At 37.9% G+C, this 16,979-nt stretch overlaps 2 protein-coding genes across 2 annotated transcripts; one reads left to right on the top strand and one right to left on the bottom strand.

The window, feature by feature from the left end:
* Window positions 1-2,531: 2,531 nt before the first annotated feature.
* tmem134 (transmembrane protein 134) lies at window positions 2,532-6,466 on the bottom strand. The gene is made up of 8 exons (XM_084715341.1): window positions 6,252-6,466; window positions 5,536-5,792; window positions 5,383-5,450; window positions 5,210-5,296; window positions 5,039-5,115; window positions 4,414-4,458; window positions 3,004-3,057; window positions 2,532-2,899 (listed from the first exon to the last, which is right to left on the bottom strand). The coding sequence occupies exons 2-8, from the start codon at window positions 5,746-5,748 to the stop codon at window positions 2,817-2,819; spliced, it is 627 nt and encodes a 208-aa protein (XP_084571467.1). The 5' UTR covers window positions 5,749-5,792; window positions 6,252-6,466; the 3' UTR covers window positions 2,532-2,816.
* A 1,607-nt stretch (window positions 6,467-8,073) lies between these two features.
* serping1 (serpin peptidase inhibitor, clade G (C1 inhibitor), member 1) lies at window positions 8,074-15,492 on the top strand. The gene is made up of 11 exons (XM_084715339.1): window positions 8,074-8,223; window positions 8,547-8,594; window positions 8,720-8,828; window positions 8,923-9,084; window positions 9,255-9,557; window positions 9,812-10,027; window positions 12,475-12,618; window positions 12,729-12,932; window positions 13,017-13,156; window positions 14,555-14,777; window positions 14,992-15,492. The coding sequence occupies exons 2-11, from the start codon at window positions 8,547-8,549 to the stop codon at window positions 15,234-15,236; spliced, it is 1,794 nt and encodes a 597-aa protein (XP_084571465.1). The 5' UTR covers window positions 8,074-8,223; the 3' UTR covers window positions 15,237-15,492.
* Window positions 15,493-16,979: the final 1,487 nt, after the last annotated feature.

The raw sequence follows: 16,979 nt of genomic DNA, 5'->3' as shown, positions 1-16,979 counted from the left end.
TAGTCTCCAAAATAAAATGCCCCCCATTCAAAATGTTGTGCTAATTCTCTGTTGAAACTTAATATTTGTTTAATTACTAAGTACACTCCAGCGCATTAGACAAACTATCCCAGTTTCAACGTATGAAAAACTGGATAGTGCTTGCCTATTTACTATGAGTCTTAGAGACATTATCAATAATGTTTTAAGAATATGAATGAAAGGAGTGAGTAAATAACAGATACTGTCTTAGAGCAAGTCAAGTGTCTTTATTGTCCTTATTCTTACACATAATGACATTTTGTTTGGTAGTTCTCGGCACATAGTTAAGATAAAAAACACACAATACAAGTAATAATAACAGTGCGAGTCCCAGTCTTTAGGCGCGGTGGGTGAGTGTGTGCCTGCATGAGTCAGGAGGTCTGAGTGTGTCTGAATCTGCAGAGTGGGAGAGAGCTTGTCCGTTTATTTGTATATTTGTCTGCAGGGGGGTGGTATGTGTGCAAGGGGGGACTGATAGATTTCACAGCTCTGGGGAAGAAGCTGAAATATATGCAGAAAATCTGAATGGTTGTTTTTGAAAAGTCTGAATAACAACAGATATAACTAATTTGTTTTTAATGAGAGGGGTTTGTATTGTGTCATTCATTTTCCACAACAGGAACAGCTACAGTCTCTATTATTATCTATTCATTCATCAAGTGAGTCGGATAAATTCATGCTTCAGGTTGGATCATTCAGCATTTGATGGAGCCGCTATCGTGGTAATTACTTTCATGTTCCACATTATGCATCCTATTATATATACAGTATTATACCGTTGTATACTCAACCACATGTTTCTATATGGTTATGTCACACAGTTACATCATTCTTCCACTGTCAGATGGTTTCAGTTGAACATTGTGTTTTCTATAGAAACCCCTGCTGTCACTGTTCCATCCATCATTTTGTCAGATCTGTGACCAAGTAAACATTAATTCACATCACGTCCTGTTTTATTGCATCAGAATGAATCATGTTCATTCATCGATTTGTTTAAGTTGTTACTAATGCAACACTCAAAGTAACTGTTAAGTTACTGTTGGGCTAACTCTAATGTCTTTTACTCGTTTTAATTGAACTCTTGTTGATGCTGAGTTCTTTCTATTGTGACTTAATGTTGAGCTTTTGCTGATGAAGCTGTATTTCTTTGTGTAATGAAGGAAAAATAAATAATTTGGTAGCTAGTCTCTTTGCAAATTCTTGGTTAGTAAACTAACATGACAGTTTGATTATGGTAATTCAGCTTTTTCTGATAACCACTATTACAGCATTTGTTGTCCAATGCAGCTTTTTGAGTTTCACAATTGCTTCCAGTAAAAATCACAAGGGCCAACTGCTTGTACAACCGATGAATATAGCAGATGATTGTTAACCACCATCTGTTATTGTCAACCTTGTAATTTAGTATTAATAACCACTTTAAAATCTTAACATAATCATTATCATAACAGTGTGAAAACCAATAAAATGAGCAAACTCCATGTAAACACTTCTTAATTTTTCTTTTTTTTCACTGAAAAAGTTGCAAAAAGGACTCTCTAACTTGTCACTAATTTGACCTGACGATTGTGTCCATTTATACTGTATATGTATGCATCCCTGCTGCATGATTCTTGAGGCCCTGTTGATTGTCGCTTGCTGTAGAGGGTTTTAAATCGTTAAAATTTAGGATGATATTGATCTTTTTAGATGCCATGTTTCTAGAAATCAGGTACGCCCACAAATGTTGGAATCTGAGTTTTTTACTGGTATCATTTATTGTCACTGTAGGATTTATACTTAATTAAACCTACATGTATGCAGTTTGGATAGAGCAAGGATCCTTTAATGACTGTTATTTAATATTTGTATTTTGCTGAATTTTGATGTGTCTTTTTGTATCTGATATGGGGCTCTGTTTATTCAATGTTGCTACTTTTAACTTACAATGTAAATATTCCATATGCAATATTTACTTGTAATTAGTATATTTACTGTGAATGGAAAGGAAATAAGTGTTTAGAAATCCAGGAGATGGCAATAAACAGCTTCATACAACAGTCTGGGTGCATATTTGTTTCTCACTGGCTGGGGGGGGTGCATTTGAATTACAGTACTTGAGTTTAATCTCTTGCAAAAATGGCCACTGATTTATTAATAACACATACAGAATGTAACCATGAAACACTAGCGAGCTATATACACAAACTCTTGCTTAGTCAAACCCAAATTATACCAAAAACGATCAAAAATGGGTGAGGGCACTTAATTTATGTTAGGCAAACGACCATGGTTAAGCTTATAAATAGGACAAGATTATATAAGCGAGGCAAGCAACCATGAAGTGCGCATTAAAGCCATAACAGCAGGTTTGCCGTGGTTGAACTTCTGACTTCTTTAACACAAAGCTCATAGATTCTTCCTCACTTGAACTACCCAGCAGGCTGAGCTGCAGGTTTGACCCCACCGCAGTCTGTAGACTACTGTCTATAGTCTCAAGCAATGTGGAACCGCTGTCACATCTGTAATTAAAATATACAAAAGTTTTATTGTAATTTCACAGTCATTATTCACACGACATAGAAAACACAGGCAAGACCAATCTCCTTCTTTTTCGTGTACAAATACAGCCATTTCAGTTCATGTAGTGGAAACATAGTCGAGGCACTGAGTGGTTGAATTAGTAGTGGTCATTACAATGACAAGAAAAAACAACCATGTGACAATACATTTGTAGTTACGAGTGACAAATACAATTCATTTTAAGATTGAAAACAAAGAAATGTAGTGAAAATGTGGTGTCTCATAAAATGTCATTTTTCAAAGTAAGGTAGGTAGAACAATTTGAAGCCTCTTCTTCCACGGACAGCACAGCTGATGTATATCACATGGTACACTGGAGGAAATACGGGAAATAATGTTAATATTAAAAAAAAGGCAGGCATTTTCAAGCCAAGGTCACAATAAAAAATGTTATAGGAACTAAATGGTTAAATTTACCTCCAGGGATAAAGAGAAGAAATCCAGGTACAAAGAAAATCGCACTGGAAACACCTGTAAGGACAGTTTCATTCGTTACGACCCACACTTGAGACACGGTCACCAACGCTAATCAAAGCACACATTAAAGGAAAAGTTCAACCGCTTGGGAAATTAGCCCATTTGCAGGGAGTGAGGGCTCCTGTCCCTAGAGCATTTTCTTCTGAGCAATAGCATCATTTTTCCATTGAGAATGTGAGGCAGCATACGACCAATCACGTCTAGTTGAAAATCTCTGAACTTTTCAGAGAGGTCCTGGTATCATCACTGTCACTTTTATCAAACAACCAACTCTATATTATATAAGGACTCGTCACCATGGTAACCAAAAGGGACAGAACCCACATACATGTCCATAAACGCACATAAGGGTATTTCGCAAAATGCCAAAACATTAACAGAGACTTAGAAACAATACACTGGTCGCCATGTTGTGTAGATCCAAAGAGTTACTTCTATCATTTTGATTCTTCCAGTCAGAATGACATAACATAAAACTGAAGGCATTTACATTACAATTCCTACCTACTACCAGTTCACACAGATATCCTTGTACAGTATTTTATCCCTTTTTTACTTTCATCTTGTACAGTACTTTGCAGTAGAAAAGTTGAAAGCCAAGACAATAATTATTTCTCGACTTTGTCGCAAACTAAAATTTGACTGTCCAAGATTTCACTAACAATTGTCAAATAAATCATTTGTGTATAGCATGCTGCTGCTGTATTATGTGCAATGACACTCCATGGGTTTGAGGAAGGTGTTTTATTACCCAACTTTAGCCATCTTCTGGATCATAAAAGATCAAGATCCTTGTCTACAACCACCCCACACGTTTTCAAGCTCTATTCCTTTATGACAGTTGTAAAAGTAGAGCTAGAAGACCAGCAGGACAGAAAGAAAGGAAGTACTGGGTTGAGAAACACAGCTCTTTATTCTGAAAAGGACTTTGGCCTTGAGAGACTGCCGCTTCTTCACCACCAATTCAGTGCAGTGTTTGTCTGTAACTGTATCACAGCAACAATAAAAAGACAAGATTACAAACAGAGCCGCCAAGCATTTGTGGTCTCCTCCCGTTCTGAATTGAAACATTTAAATGCGCATTGAAAAATGAAAGTTTTTTGTCACTTGTAAATTAGTTTCATTACTTAAAATGTTTTGCAATTGTGAAATTGGTAGTATCTTTTTCAATTTGTTCATGTGTTTTTGTGTTTACAAGTTAGTATTTTGATGTAAAATGTGGAACTGTCTCTGATTTGGTCATTTATTTTAAGAAATGTTTGCTTATTTACTTTTCTGATATTTTAAGCAGACCCTTTCTTTTGAAACACAGAAATCAAAACATTTAACTGCATGGTTTCTTGTCCTTACCTGCATTTGGATTCAGCTGTATGACAACACCAGTGAAAATAAGAGCTAAAAACAAACAAACAAATGTGCATTAGTGTATATAAAGTATTAAAAACACTTCTTTACTTCATTAATTTAGATAACTGTGGCAACAACCTGTCATAGGAAGAGGATCGACAAGGGGACAAAGTTCATCGTGCCAAGCATGTCACTGAATGACACAACACTGAACAAACTATCAGGTGTAAACTTGCAAAACTATTGGAAGCAGTATGTCTATGTCAAAATCATGGAGCACATGAACAATTCCCTAATGTCATTTAAAACAGTTTCTGTGCTGTTTAAATATTCATTTGACATTTTAGTCATTTCAATGTCATTTTATCCACTTTATCAAAAGAAAAAACACATAAAAATTTTAATTATTGAACCATTTACTGTACATTTCAAGGAACTAATTTTAAAAGCCATTATTGTCATACACTATACCCATGACTAGAATAATGATGGGGAGAAACCTAGGACAAATGTGAGAAAAAAAGGAGCAGGGGACAGAAATAAAATTGTTTTGTTTTTTTTGTGGTAAGACTATATCAAAGCAAAACAATATGGTTAAATATTTCATACAACTGTGCTTAAGACTTACCAACTCCAGTGATGAGGAGAAGGAATGAAGCAAGGACAACTCTTCTGTTTTTCTTCACCAGCGGATGGGAAACCCACCTGAGCAACACACTTTTTTTTTAAGTAACTGTCTTCGATGTTGTTCTGCTGTGATTACCTGAGCGTATGTGTGTTTTGAGCTGTTTGAACGTACCCGCAGCAGTGCGCAGAAAGCTGTGTGACAGAACTCAAGGTACTGAAGGACCACTGGGAGCTGCAGTACGACAGAGTCGCAGGGTCACTGCGGAGAGAGGACAGAAACAGACACGGTCAAGCAACATGCGGGCAAAAGTCAAAACACCAACTGTCCTGCCTTATGGGACTCACCTGATTTTGAAAAAGTTATTGAAAGAGGAATTGCCATTGCTGCCCAAGGCGTCTTCATTTTCCAGATTCTAGAGAGCCAGCAGATGATGAAAGAGTTGCAGTTTCACGTTGACAAAATACATTTCCACACACAGTAGGTGGGTGTACGCATACCTGATACTTTAGGTTACTGTGTTCGAGGGAGCCGGTGGCAGCAGGCGAGGGATGAGTCTGAGGTTTGGAGAAAGTCAGAGGGCCGAATGTCATCTCTCCTCCTTCTCTGTCCTTGTCTCTGCCCTTCCATCCCTCCGTCTCTCCCTCGGACACAGCTGCCTCTTCATCTCCCTCCAACACAAAGGCATCGTCGATACTGAACTGCGTTGCCATGGCGATCGCCTCTTACACCCCGAGGTCCTGTAGCTTGAAGTTCACTGTGGGTTCAGAGTAAAAATCAATGTACATGTACTCGCGAGCAGCTATGAAACACATTTTATGATATATCTTACTGGTAACAATCACTGTACGCGTCTGTCTTCTTATGTAAGTATACCGGCGCAATACTTAAAGCGTTATTGGACTTTTCTCGACATTTGTGGTGTCACTTTTTGCCTCGGTCAGCGTGAGTATTTCTCTTTAAAAATTTAAAGTACGCACACACGCTTATACGCACAAGAAACAGTCCATATCATCTAGCTCGACAAACTTAACCACTCCGAGTGAAGCTGAAACGATGGATACAACCATAAAGTTACGAAGTGGCCTCGATTTAGCCTACATGTGTGAGCATAAGTGACCAAAGTTGAGTCAGCGGCTGACTGCTGTGTTGTTGTTCTCTGCCATTGTTTGTGCTCTTTCCGCTAGTCGATCAGATGACCAGGAGAAAAACTTACTTTCTTAAGCTGATCTTTTCTTCAGGGAGGACGACCTCGACTCCACGTCGTTAAAACACGGGTCACATACTTGTACAATCCGTAACAAGTCTGTGTAAAGTCTTCTGACCAAGCTTTATTTTGATTACGAGTGCGAAACGTCTGTTAAAGTTTGGAGCCTCTTCGTTTTCTTTTCTTTTCTTTTCTTTTTTTTTTTTTTTTTTAGCACCCGGCTCTCGATTGCTCACGACTGATTACGCCCAAACAAATCTCCTGAGGAGTGAGTCCACTTAATCGAATGTAGCTTTATCGATCGACCCAGTAACTTACATAAGATCAGTGGCCGGGGAAATGGGCTCCAAAATACTTTATTACAAGTGAAATTCATACATAATTCATAATTTTACTTACGTTAAAGTACACAAGTTTTATCAGGGAAATTAAAAATAGGATAAAAATACTAATACCAGAGATGGATCAACATCTTTGCTAACAGGCTACATCCACATGGTAAAAATACACAATATAATACAGTGATAGGAAATGTATGTAAGTTTATAATCGGCAAAACGTAGGCACACTCAAAATATTCAAGTAATAATCAATGCTGGAAAATTTCCCATGTCCCATTTCTACATTATGATGTTATTAAATTAAATTACTGAAGTATTCATGTTAAAGCAGGGTTCTACTGTTGTAGCAATGTGAAGTGGGATTATTTTAGTTTATTTTATTTATTTTTTTTAACAATTTAATATTGGACTGTACTAATTATTTTCCTTATTTATTAATTTCCTGAAAACAACACTGAAAACAATGATATCAATATTATTTGCAGTAATAAATTTATCAACATCAAGCACAATATCACTGCTCAATATTATGTTCATTATCATTGTCAGTATCACATGCAATATTATGTTAATTATAATATGTAATGTTATGGTCAACATTGCAATATTACTTTCAATTTCATGGGCAATATTACTTGTACTTAGTTTTCAGTATCACTGCCAATGTTACTTTCAAGGTCACTGCCACTGATAATTGTCAATTTTAATGTATTTTAGTTAACTTATTTTACTTGTCTTACTTTTATTATTATTCTATTTGGCACAGTTTTTTGCATTTACTTATTATACACTTTATATTTAGTACTCTATCTTATCTTATCTTATCTTATCTTATCTTATCTTATCTTATCTATTTCAAATTTAACACTTAAAAAATTATTTGAATTTGCATCAAAATGCTGAAATGTAGGCAGGCTAAAAGAGTTGCACAAAGAGAAAGTACTCAATTAAAGTGATGTCACCTCTCTAAAAAGTACATTGGTATATCAAATTGGGTAAAGTACTCCTAGCTAGGGATCATGACAGAGCCAATAACCAACTAAAATATCAAATAAAAACCTTAACAATGTGATAATTAATTTAATGATTCCATTAAAACACTTATTGGCCTTTTGCCTACGTTACTTTGGTACTTGACTGATAAATAGACTGTTTTATGCCAGTTAGCACAAACTCAACTTGTGTTTGCCTTCCATGATGTCCTAGTACTTCGTGCAGCCTTTGAAAAAATCAAATTATGGAAAACACTTCAGGCAAAAACATTTTATGCAAATTGGAAATGAGCCAAAGTGAAACTGCACATCCACTCCCAAATATCTGCAACTATGTCTCACTTGTCAAGACTCAGTGATGATGGACAGTAATATCATAAACAATAAATTATATCGTCGCAATGCAAAAATAAATGCAATTAAGGCAAAATAATCCCACTTGATGTCTGCTGCCAATATGTGAAATCATGTGATTTCCAGCAAGTCAGAAGAGCTGCAGTAAGCAAACAAACATGTCTAAACCAACAATCACAGATTAGTCGTTGTTGGTTGCAGTTTAGAGGAGCAGACGGCTGGAGGTGGCAGAAACATTACTGGTTAAAAAAGAAACAGGTAACTGATCTGGATACATCTGGAGACTGAAGAGATGTGAGTTATTTGATGTTTTTCTGATTTTTTGTTAATCTATGACCATACTGAAGCAATATTATTTACAGTATATTATGCATTAAACTATACTTAATCTTCTGTTGTTTTAAAATGTCTTTTATGTTTAATCTCTGATAACAGTTTACTTATTGAAAAATTGAAGCTGTAGTTAGACAGTTTAAAATGTTTTAACATGTTTCACAGACTGCGCCACATATTGATCTTTTTTCCCGGCTTGGTGCCAGATTCATTTTGAAATCCTCAATTGCAAAACAGCTCCATAAACCTGCTAATCTCATTGTACTTCCTTTGCTCTACTTTAGATGAGACTACAGGCCATACTTTGTGTCTTGCTGCAGCTCATTTTTGAGGTAAACCTAGCAAACCAGAATTAGCTCTTCATAGCCCGGGCAGAATGTTTACCATTATGTTCCATTACCATGAATTAGTTGACCAAACTTCATGTCATCTTGTTTAACACTGTGTTTCTGTTCAGCTTTCGTCATGCGAACGTCTCCGGGTGATACCTGGTTCCACTCTGGAGCTGCCCTGTCTCTCAATTCAGACTGAATTCACTGCAGCAACCATCACCTGGAAATTCAATGGTCTTGTTAAATTTCCCTCTCACTGTATTGTGCCAGTAGGCTACACAGTTACAGGTTTTTTCATTTTGATTTTCTTTTTATTTTTCAAACACAGGTAAAGATATAAGTCCTCAGTGGCCAGCCTCCACTACAATTAAAAAGGATGGCTTGTATCTGTCTCTCTCCCCTGTGACTGCCGCCCACGAGGGCGAGTACATGTGTTTGGTAAAGGAGCCCAACATGGAGATAATAAGGGCGTACAACATTACAGTCGCTGGTGAGAAACACAGAGAAACACTCCTCTGTTTTTATACATAAATACATTTTTTAAAAATTTGTTCACACAGCAGAACATTTTGAGTTTAGATAAATTAAAAATGGATATTTAGTAGTCAACAAAAAGCTTGAATTTGAAAGAGTTTGAAATGTTTGTGTCTCTCTGTACAGCATCAAATATCTACACTGTTAAGGTAACCGAAGGCTCCACTGTTCACCTCCCGTGCCATTTTCCACCTTCCAGCCAAGACGGGGCCAATGCACTTTGGTTCAGAGAGATGGGAGTTGGCAGGAGGACATGGCTGAATCTTGGAGACGATTCAGCAGGTGATGAAGAGAGAGTGGAACTGCTTTATCCAGGTGACAGCGATCAGACCATCATAATCAGAGACATCGTCATGGAAGATGCTGGAACTTACAATTGTGAATCTGCTGAAGGGGAGAAGCTGAGCACTGTGATTGTTATTGTGGATGGTAGGTTTGGCAAACTTTTCCAGGTACTACTATGGTACACAGTCAGTGCAATGTGGAATCATTAATTATAATATATTTACATATATATATATATATATATATATATATATATATATATATATATATTAGAATAATAAGTCTTTTGCCAAACAAATTTAGCTGTAAATTAAATAAAACAGTAAACTACAAAAATCTTATTTCCAAACCATGTTGAGATATTGTTATATTTTACAGTCTGCTTAACTTTCTTTCAGCTGTTCCTACTGTTGCTCCGTACTCCTGCGATGCCTTCGCAACGCCATGGGAACCCTGCCAGGACGAGAACAGTCGCACAGGGGAACCCTTGTTGCAGGAATCCATGGCAGAGTTTTCCATGAAGCTGTACTCTTACCTCAGAACATCAGAGCCCTCAAGCAACCTGCTCTTCTCTCCTATCAGTATCAGTAGGGTACTGTCCCATTTGTTGTTAGGTATGAAGCAATTTTTTTTTTTTTTTTTACAGTTTAACTATTATTAATTATCTTTAAAGATAACTTAAACATATTGCAATGAGTTTTTATTTGTTATTACACAGTTTCAATAATATTCATACTTCCTTATGATCTACATAAGAAAAAAAGACCATCGGTAAGAAGATTGTCTATTTCTATGTTGTTTTTCTTCATGCCTGTCACTGGGTCAGCATGTAGATTGGAAGAGCCTATGTTAGTCTTTCCCAGGCACAGTTGAATTGAGTAGTATACTAGCCAGTTTAAAAGAAGCAAGATATATTTTTCTTTGCATAATTTTAGGATAATTTTGTTTTAGTTATATATGTGGCGATGGAAACACTACTGCTTCTGTCTATAGGGGCCTCCAAAATGAACAAAATATGACGGTTCCTTATAGTGGCTTTAAAGATAATTTATCCTCAAAGTCCTTAAATGAATAGGATTGGTTGGTACAAAGTTGGCTCATCCTCTCTTGCACAGCGAGTGAGCAAAAATACATGAGGAGAGAGAGCAGCATTAGTGAAAACAGTAGTAAGTAGTGAATCGCAGAAATAAAACATTATTTTCTGATTGTTTCATAGCGGTTACTTTCTTACGAACACATAAACACGCCCAAACCGCTGTACGACCCTGCAGGAAGATGCCACCTTGCCAGATTTTGTTTGAATGCAGCCAAAGCAAATGCTTTATCCTGTCCACTGTGTCCTCAATCTGCTCTGCCTGTGTGTGTGTAGCTCAGCCCTGCGCCCGATCAAACAAGACGCACAGATCTAAAGCTCTCTCACAGTGCAGGAGAGAAACAGAGACAGCGATGTAACTTGGCTGGGGGCTACACACCACTGCCCGAACATTAACACCCAGAAACGCCCCAAGAAAATACAGGCAAAGGGCATGCATGGTCTCTCCAGATGTGACAAACACTTCTGCTAGGAGACACGTGATGTTAGAGAGAGATCATTTTTAATACCAGGCCCAATTCCAGAACAAAATGACTGAGATTAGTGGGGGTGCACCAGTGTCCACAGTGCGGGACTGCAACAGCAACGAAAAACAGCGTGTGACAGATCTGTGTGTGGTCCTTGATGAACAGATGATGCTGGAGCACAACTGGGAGAACTTGTAAACAGTAGTGAGTGAAAACGTTGTACTGTTCCTTTCAGTAACAGTTTGCTTTATGAGTCAGAACAGCAGCAATTATATGTTGATAAATCCACAGCCTCTGAAGAATCACACCAGAGTTCAGTCTTTACCGTCTTTACCAGGCTGCTGCAGTATATGGACTTCTTCACACATTAGACTCATCAATTATTATGCTTTTAATGAAGGAGATGTCTGGTTACAACGCTCATCATAACCTCTCCAACTTTCTTATTAGCAAAAGCATCTCATGTTTTATCCTTGAAATGAATTGCAGTGCAAATGCTGTTGTGTAACATTAATTTCTAAACTATGTGGCCGTGTATGAGGTGAGATACATTAGAATTATAGCTAAAACAGTATCATTATACATAGCATTTGTGCCTGATACACCTCAGATGGTGCCATTGTGCAGGTCATCATCCAGGAAGCACCAGTGGCTTCAGCTTCATTTTTTTTTTATTTCTGTTGTTATTATAACTACTTAAAACTCCATCAGTCTTTGGGTGCAGATTTGTGGTGATGTGTGTTCATGTCTGAACCATCCAAACAGTACGCCCTGAATATTTATGCCCAAATGGAGGCACAGAACAAAGCCGTTTCTGTTGTACCATTGCTTTGATTGGTTTGTTTATTTGTGTTATTGTGTGACTTCAGAGAATCCAAACTAACTTTTATCAACACAAAAGTCACACAATGACAAACAAACTAACAGATCAAAGCAGTGGTGGACCAGCTACTGCTGTGTTCTGTGAAATAAAAGTTCTGATTTTGTTAATAGAGTCTGGTTGGTTTGGAGAGAGTGATATTTGGCATGTATACTTTCAGTTTTCCATCAGAAAACACTGTCTTATGGAAAGGTAAAGTGGTGAAAATATTCTACATGTAACGTACACTTAAACTGATTTTGATCTTTTTTCAAATAATCAAACTATCAATCTATCTATGTATGTATTTATTGCCTTCAGCAGAAACAAATGGGCAGACAGGCAGAGGAATTTGGAAAGTACTGAGGAACAAACTTATGCATTACTGATTTTGGTCTTTTCATGGGATTTTTCATGGTGTTTCTTGGTCAAACACACAACATTATCCATCTGTTGCCTGTGCTCACATAAACAGATATAAACTTATATGCCTTGGAAGTTACATACTTCACTTTTAAATGTCACATGGGTTTTCCTCTACTTATATTAAATGTCAGACATGCCTTGCAGCTTTCTATATCACTCTGTATTACAGCACACCTCCTTCTATATGATGTCTTTTCTTCATTCTGTTACCTACAGGTGCCAGGGGTGACACTCGGAAAGCCATCGAGAGGGCTGTCTGTGTGCCTCATGAGTTCCACTGTGTTCACCTCCAGATGAAGAAGCTGAGAGAGAAGCTGGCCGGCTCCTTGCAGATGGCTTCTCAGATCTACTATAACCCACGTATAACAATCACTGTTGGAAGCTCAAAGAGATAGATGCAGAGATTCTGAGTGCATAACGAGCAAAATAAAAGGATCTGTGTCTCATGATTTCTCTGTTCGTTTCCTCAGAAATGAATCTGACTAAGTCCTTTACCAACCAGTCCATCCAGTTCTATGACGCTGAGCCCATCAAGCTGCTGGAAACCAGTGAGGAAAACACCCAGATGATCAACAGCTGGGTGGCAAATAAGACCAACAATAAAATCAAACATTTGGTTGACGCTGTATCACCCAGTACACAGCTGATGCTGCTTGACGCTGTCTCCTTCAGTGGTCAGTAAAGTGTGTGTGCACAAGTGTGTGTCTGTGCATGTGAAAACAGTGGAAACTGATGAAATGTGTGTTTGTGTGCATCAGGTGAGTGGAAGGTCAAGTTTGATGAGAAGCACCTGAAAGGATTTTTCACAAAGCTGAACGGTGACATGGTGACGGTGCCGCTCCTCTATCATCACAAATACTGGCTGCCTATGGCGCACATTGTTGAACTAAAGGCGCAGGTAACAAACAGCTATCTTTAACCCAAATATTTACATATACACAGCAGAGATTTTCAAACTGTGGGGAGAGCAAGAGAGAGAGCTAAATGTATTTTAGCCATTTAAAAAAAGACCAACCTCAAAAATCAGTATCAGTGTATGTAATACTTAATATTTTCTCTGCTTTAACTTGCTATAAAATAGGCTTTTCCGATTTAAAAAATACTGCTACATAAGCCAAATTTCAAGTCTTGCTCAACCAGAACCCACACACTGGTAATTTTACCCTGCAGAAAACAGTTGCTGGTCCATCATAACCTTATAAAACAGCAAAGTCATATAACACAAACAAACTTACAGATCAGTGCTGCAGTTTATCAGCAACTCCTGTCTTCTGCAAGGTAAAATGACTGATTTTGCCAATTGTGTCTGGTTGAAGAGAGCGATATTTGGCTAATTGAACATTGGCTTTCTGTCAGAAAAGGCTGTCTGACAGCAAGTTAAAGATGTGAAAATGTTCAGAGTTGAGGTGAGGTGAAGGGCAATTAAGGGACTTTAAAACCAGCATAAGTTCCAGCTGCAAATTTTGTCAAATGTGTACTCCTTAGAGTCACCAGCCAAAAATAAATAAATAAGTAAACAATGATAGTGAATGGCTGGTAAAATCTGAACAGTCACTAGCAATTTAGCCAGTGGACAACAAAGTACATTTTGCACTGTTACTATGGGGGCTGCAGTTCCAAAACTTGGAACATGATTATCCTCCAAATCCAAATAAGACAAGTGATAATGTACAGTGGGCAGATCATTATTGTGAAATAATCCCGACAGGGTGGTACAAGACTTGAGTCACCCTGAAACGGTTTATTTCACAATGACCTGCTCACCGTACATTATCCTGCTTATTACATGGATACTTACCAAAATAAATCAATAAATTGACACAATGTGTTGATTTTAAAAAGGATTTTGTTGATTTAAAAATGATTTTATTGTTCCTCCAGAGTCTATGATCGGAACTGTGTCAATAGCAATGGCTGGTTATACATTCAGCTATAAAGAAATAACGGACATGGAATGCTGTAATCAATCAAAATTTCAAACAAAATATTAATTTAATAATGACTTTATTGCTCCTCCAGTGTCTATGATCAGAACTGCATCCATAGCACTAGTCAGCTTTGCAGAAATAACAGTCCTTAGAATGATGTAACTGACCAATCAGAATAGAGTTTTTAACAAAGCAGTGTAATAAAATCCACAAACAAATTTTTTCATGTTGCACTACCAATATTTTTTTTTTATTTTTGACATTACAGAGTAGACAAAGTCTTAATTCTATCTGGGTGGCCCTTTGTGTTTGACTTTGAAAACCCTGTTGTACAGTTAACATTTGGCTTTTTTTTGCTTTGCCAACAGGTGGCGAGGTTTGCTCTCACAGGTGACAGCAGTCTTTACATCCTGCTGCCTCGCTCCAGCAGAGTGACTGACCTGCAGCAGTTGGAGGAAAAGATGACGGACACCGCTGTGCGCCAAATGATAGAACAAATGAAAACAACCGCTGCTCAGAATGTCGAGGTCACCCTGCCCCAAATCAAGCTGGATGTTCAGCCAAATTTGAACATACTCATCAAGAAGTTAGGTTGGTTCATCTTTAAAGTTCTTTTCTGACTGTCAGACTGAAATTTAGCTCATTCATACCAGAAAATGAGTACCACACAGCTTGTGAATTACTTAATTAAGTCCCATTTGTGAAATGTCTACCCATCTGCTCTTTGATCTCCCTGTATCTTCCTTATCCACTTACTTCCCACCATCATCTTCACTCACTTTTCTCTCAATTTACTCTCGGCCAGGACTGTCATTACTCTTCGAGGATGCCAACCTGTGTGGCCTCTCTGAAGAGAGGTTGGTTCTGGACGATGCCAGACACAGAGCCTTCCTCGCGCTGACCGAAGAGGGGGTTGTGGCCGGGGCTGCGACCAGTGTGTCATTCTCTCGCTCCTTCCCATCCTTTGCTGCCCTGCGACCTTTCGTCATGCTGCTCTGGAGTGATCAGGCCAACGTGCCGCTCTTTATTGGCAGAGTGACCGACCCGTGAGAGAGAAAAAGTAGAGGGACAGACAGCAGACAGACAGCAGAAATATAGCACTCATTCTTGGGAACTGATACAAAATTGTATTTTGAGGGGTTTTAGATTTTTGCTTTTACTTACATTGTCAGTGGGTATTCTTAGTTTTAGATTTTGAAGGTTTTTAATACATCTTTAAATTGTTTGAATTTGTGCATTCTGTCTGGAACAAGGGTGTTTTCTGGCACAGAGCAAGTTAAAGCAAACCAAAACATGTCATGAATATATTTCTCTATATATTTCTTTATTTCTTAAAAAAAAAAAAAGAAAAGAAAAGAAAACATCAGAAAATTTCAATTAGGGTTTTGGTATGAATAACGTTTCTTTTTTCTTTCTTTTTTTTGGTAGAAGACAATTTGTCCAAATTCTCAAGAATGGGTGGTAACAGAGGCAAAGGGCAGGAAAGAAATAAAGATATGGTAAAGAAAGGCTGTCTGATTCTTAAGTGCTTTTTCTGATAATTCAATTGCTTTTTCAGTATCAGTATTGCTTCAAGTAGATAATAAAGTGGGCAGTGAACATCACAAAAACATATATACAAGCCTGTATGTGTATTGTTCTCAAAGATGAAGACAAATAAACACATATTAACATAACAAATGTGCTGCCTGTCTGCCTGTTTTTGAAGAATTTACACAAAATGTGGAGCATTTAAAGGAAGACAGACGACCACTGAAACAACTTCATTTTATTTTTCCGAAGTAGTTACACAAACCCACCACAGGATGGCAGCCACACTGTGTGATTGACATTGACAGTGAACGCACAGGGACTGCAGTAGTGACTTCCCATCTCATTCGCCCCTGCCCTCCTGAATCATTACCACTGATATCAATTTAAGGAAGACGAGTGTCAAAATCTGTGACAGAGTAAAGGTTTTGTTTTTTGTCTTGTAAATCAATAGCTCGCTTGGTAAAGCAAAGCAACTGAGCAAAAAATACCCTGAATCATCGTATTCACAAACAAACACACACTGATGGTTAGAGACTGAATGGATGGCATAGACTGTAAACACATCAGCATTCAGAATGATCAGCTAAGGTTGCACTCTATTATACAAGCTGATAGTGATTGCTAAACATGCAGCTGTATTGCAGATAAAATGATTACATAAGCAAAGCGGGGTCAATAGACAAGAGTCAGAAAAATTTGGTGACTGTAAACAAAACCGACAGAGCCAGAGACAGGAAAAAGCCACCATCCAGCCAGAAATGTGAACTCTATTAGATCACTGTCACCCGGCCTAGCCCCAATCAAAGTGCTGAGTATTCCCAGAAATGCATCTTTGATGCTTGGATAACATGATAATGTTGTTGTTGTTGTTTTGGTTTGATTATCTCACTGCTGACGTGCTGGGTGTTTTGATGTGCATAGAAAAAGTACAGAATAAAACCCCGCCATCCTTGTCCAACCCTCTTATGAAAGTCGTTTACGGTCTAACTGAAAGTGTGTTTGAGCTTACTGTAACTACAGAGTTTACCTCCAAGCTTTGATAATGGCCAAGCCCTTTTTATCGGAAACCTAATTCACCACCGAAGGATCCATTTTTTGCAGTCAACGATGAGACACAAGGTTGTTGAAGGACACCAAGAATATGAGCAGCCGGATCGATTCAACAGTTAGAAAACTCCCGGAGGCCACTGACCGACTGTGGGTGTGCTTTTGTGAACCAGTGTATGGCCAGAGCTGTAGTGATAGATGAACCTGGGGAGT

The sequence above is a fragment of the Lutjanus erythropterus genome, chromosome 3 (genome assembly GCF_056507025.1).
Source record: "Lutjanus erythropterus isolate fLutEry1 chromosome 3, fLutEry1.hap2, whole genome shotgun sequence".
Lineage (NCBI taxonomy): Eukaryota > Metazoa > Chordata > Actinopteri > Lutjaniformes > Lutjanidae > Lutjanus > Lutjanus erythropterus.
The sequence above is the reverse complement of the archived record's forward strand: the minus strand, read 5'-3'. Positions and strand labels throughout refer to the sequence as shown.

Bases quoted from the DNA above. Each gene is read 5' to 3' on its own strand.
- tmem134 (XM_084715341.1), bottom strand. From the start codon at position 5,748: ATGGCAACGCAGTTCAGTATCGACGATGCCTTTGTGTTGGAGGGAGAT. The intron at 5,297-5,382 runs GTGAGTCCCATA...CTCTCTCCGCAG, and splicing joins AATAACTTTTTCAAAATCAG to TGACCCTGCGACTCTGTCGT. The intron at 4,459-5,038 runs GTAAGTCTTAAG...GTTTGTTTTTAG, and splicing joins TCTCCTCATCACTGGAGTTG to CTCTTATTTTCACTGGTGTT.
- serping1 (XM_084715339.1), top strand. From the start codon at position 8,547: ATGAGACTACAGGCCATACTTTGTGTCTTGCTGCAGCTCATTTTTGAG. The intron at 12,933-13,016 runs GTCAGTAAAGTG...TGTGTGCATCAG, and splicing joins TGACGCTGTCTCCTTCAGTG to GTGAGTGGAAGGTCAAGTTT. The intron at 14,778-14,991 runs GTTGGTTCATCT...ACTCTCGGCCAG, and splicing joins CATACTCATCAAGAAGTTAG to GACTGTCATTACTCTTCGAG.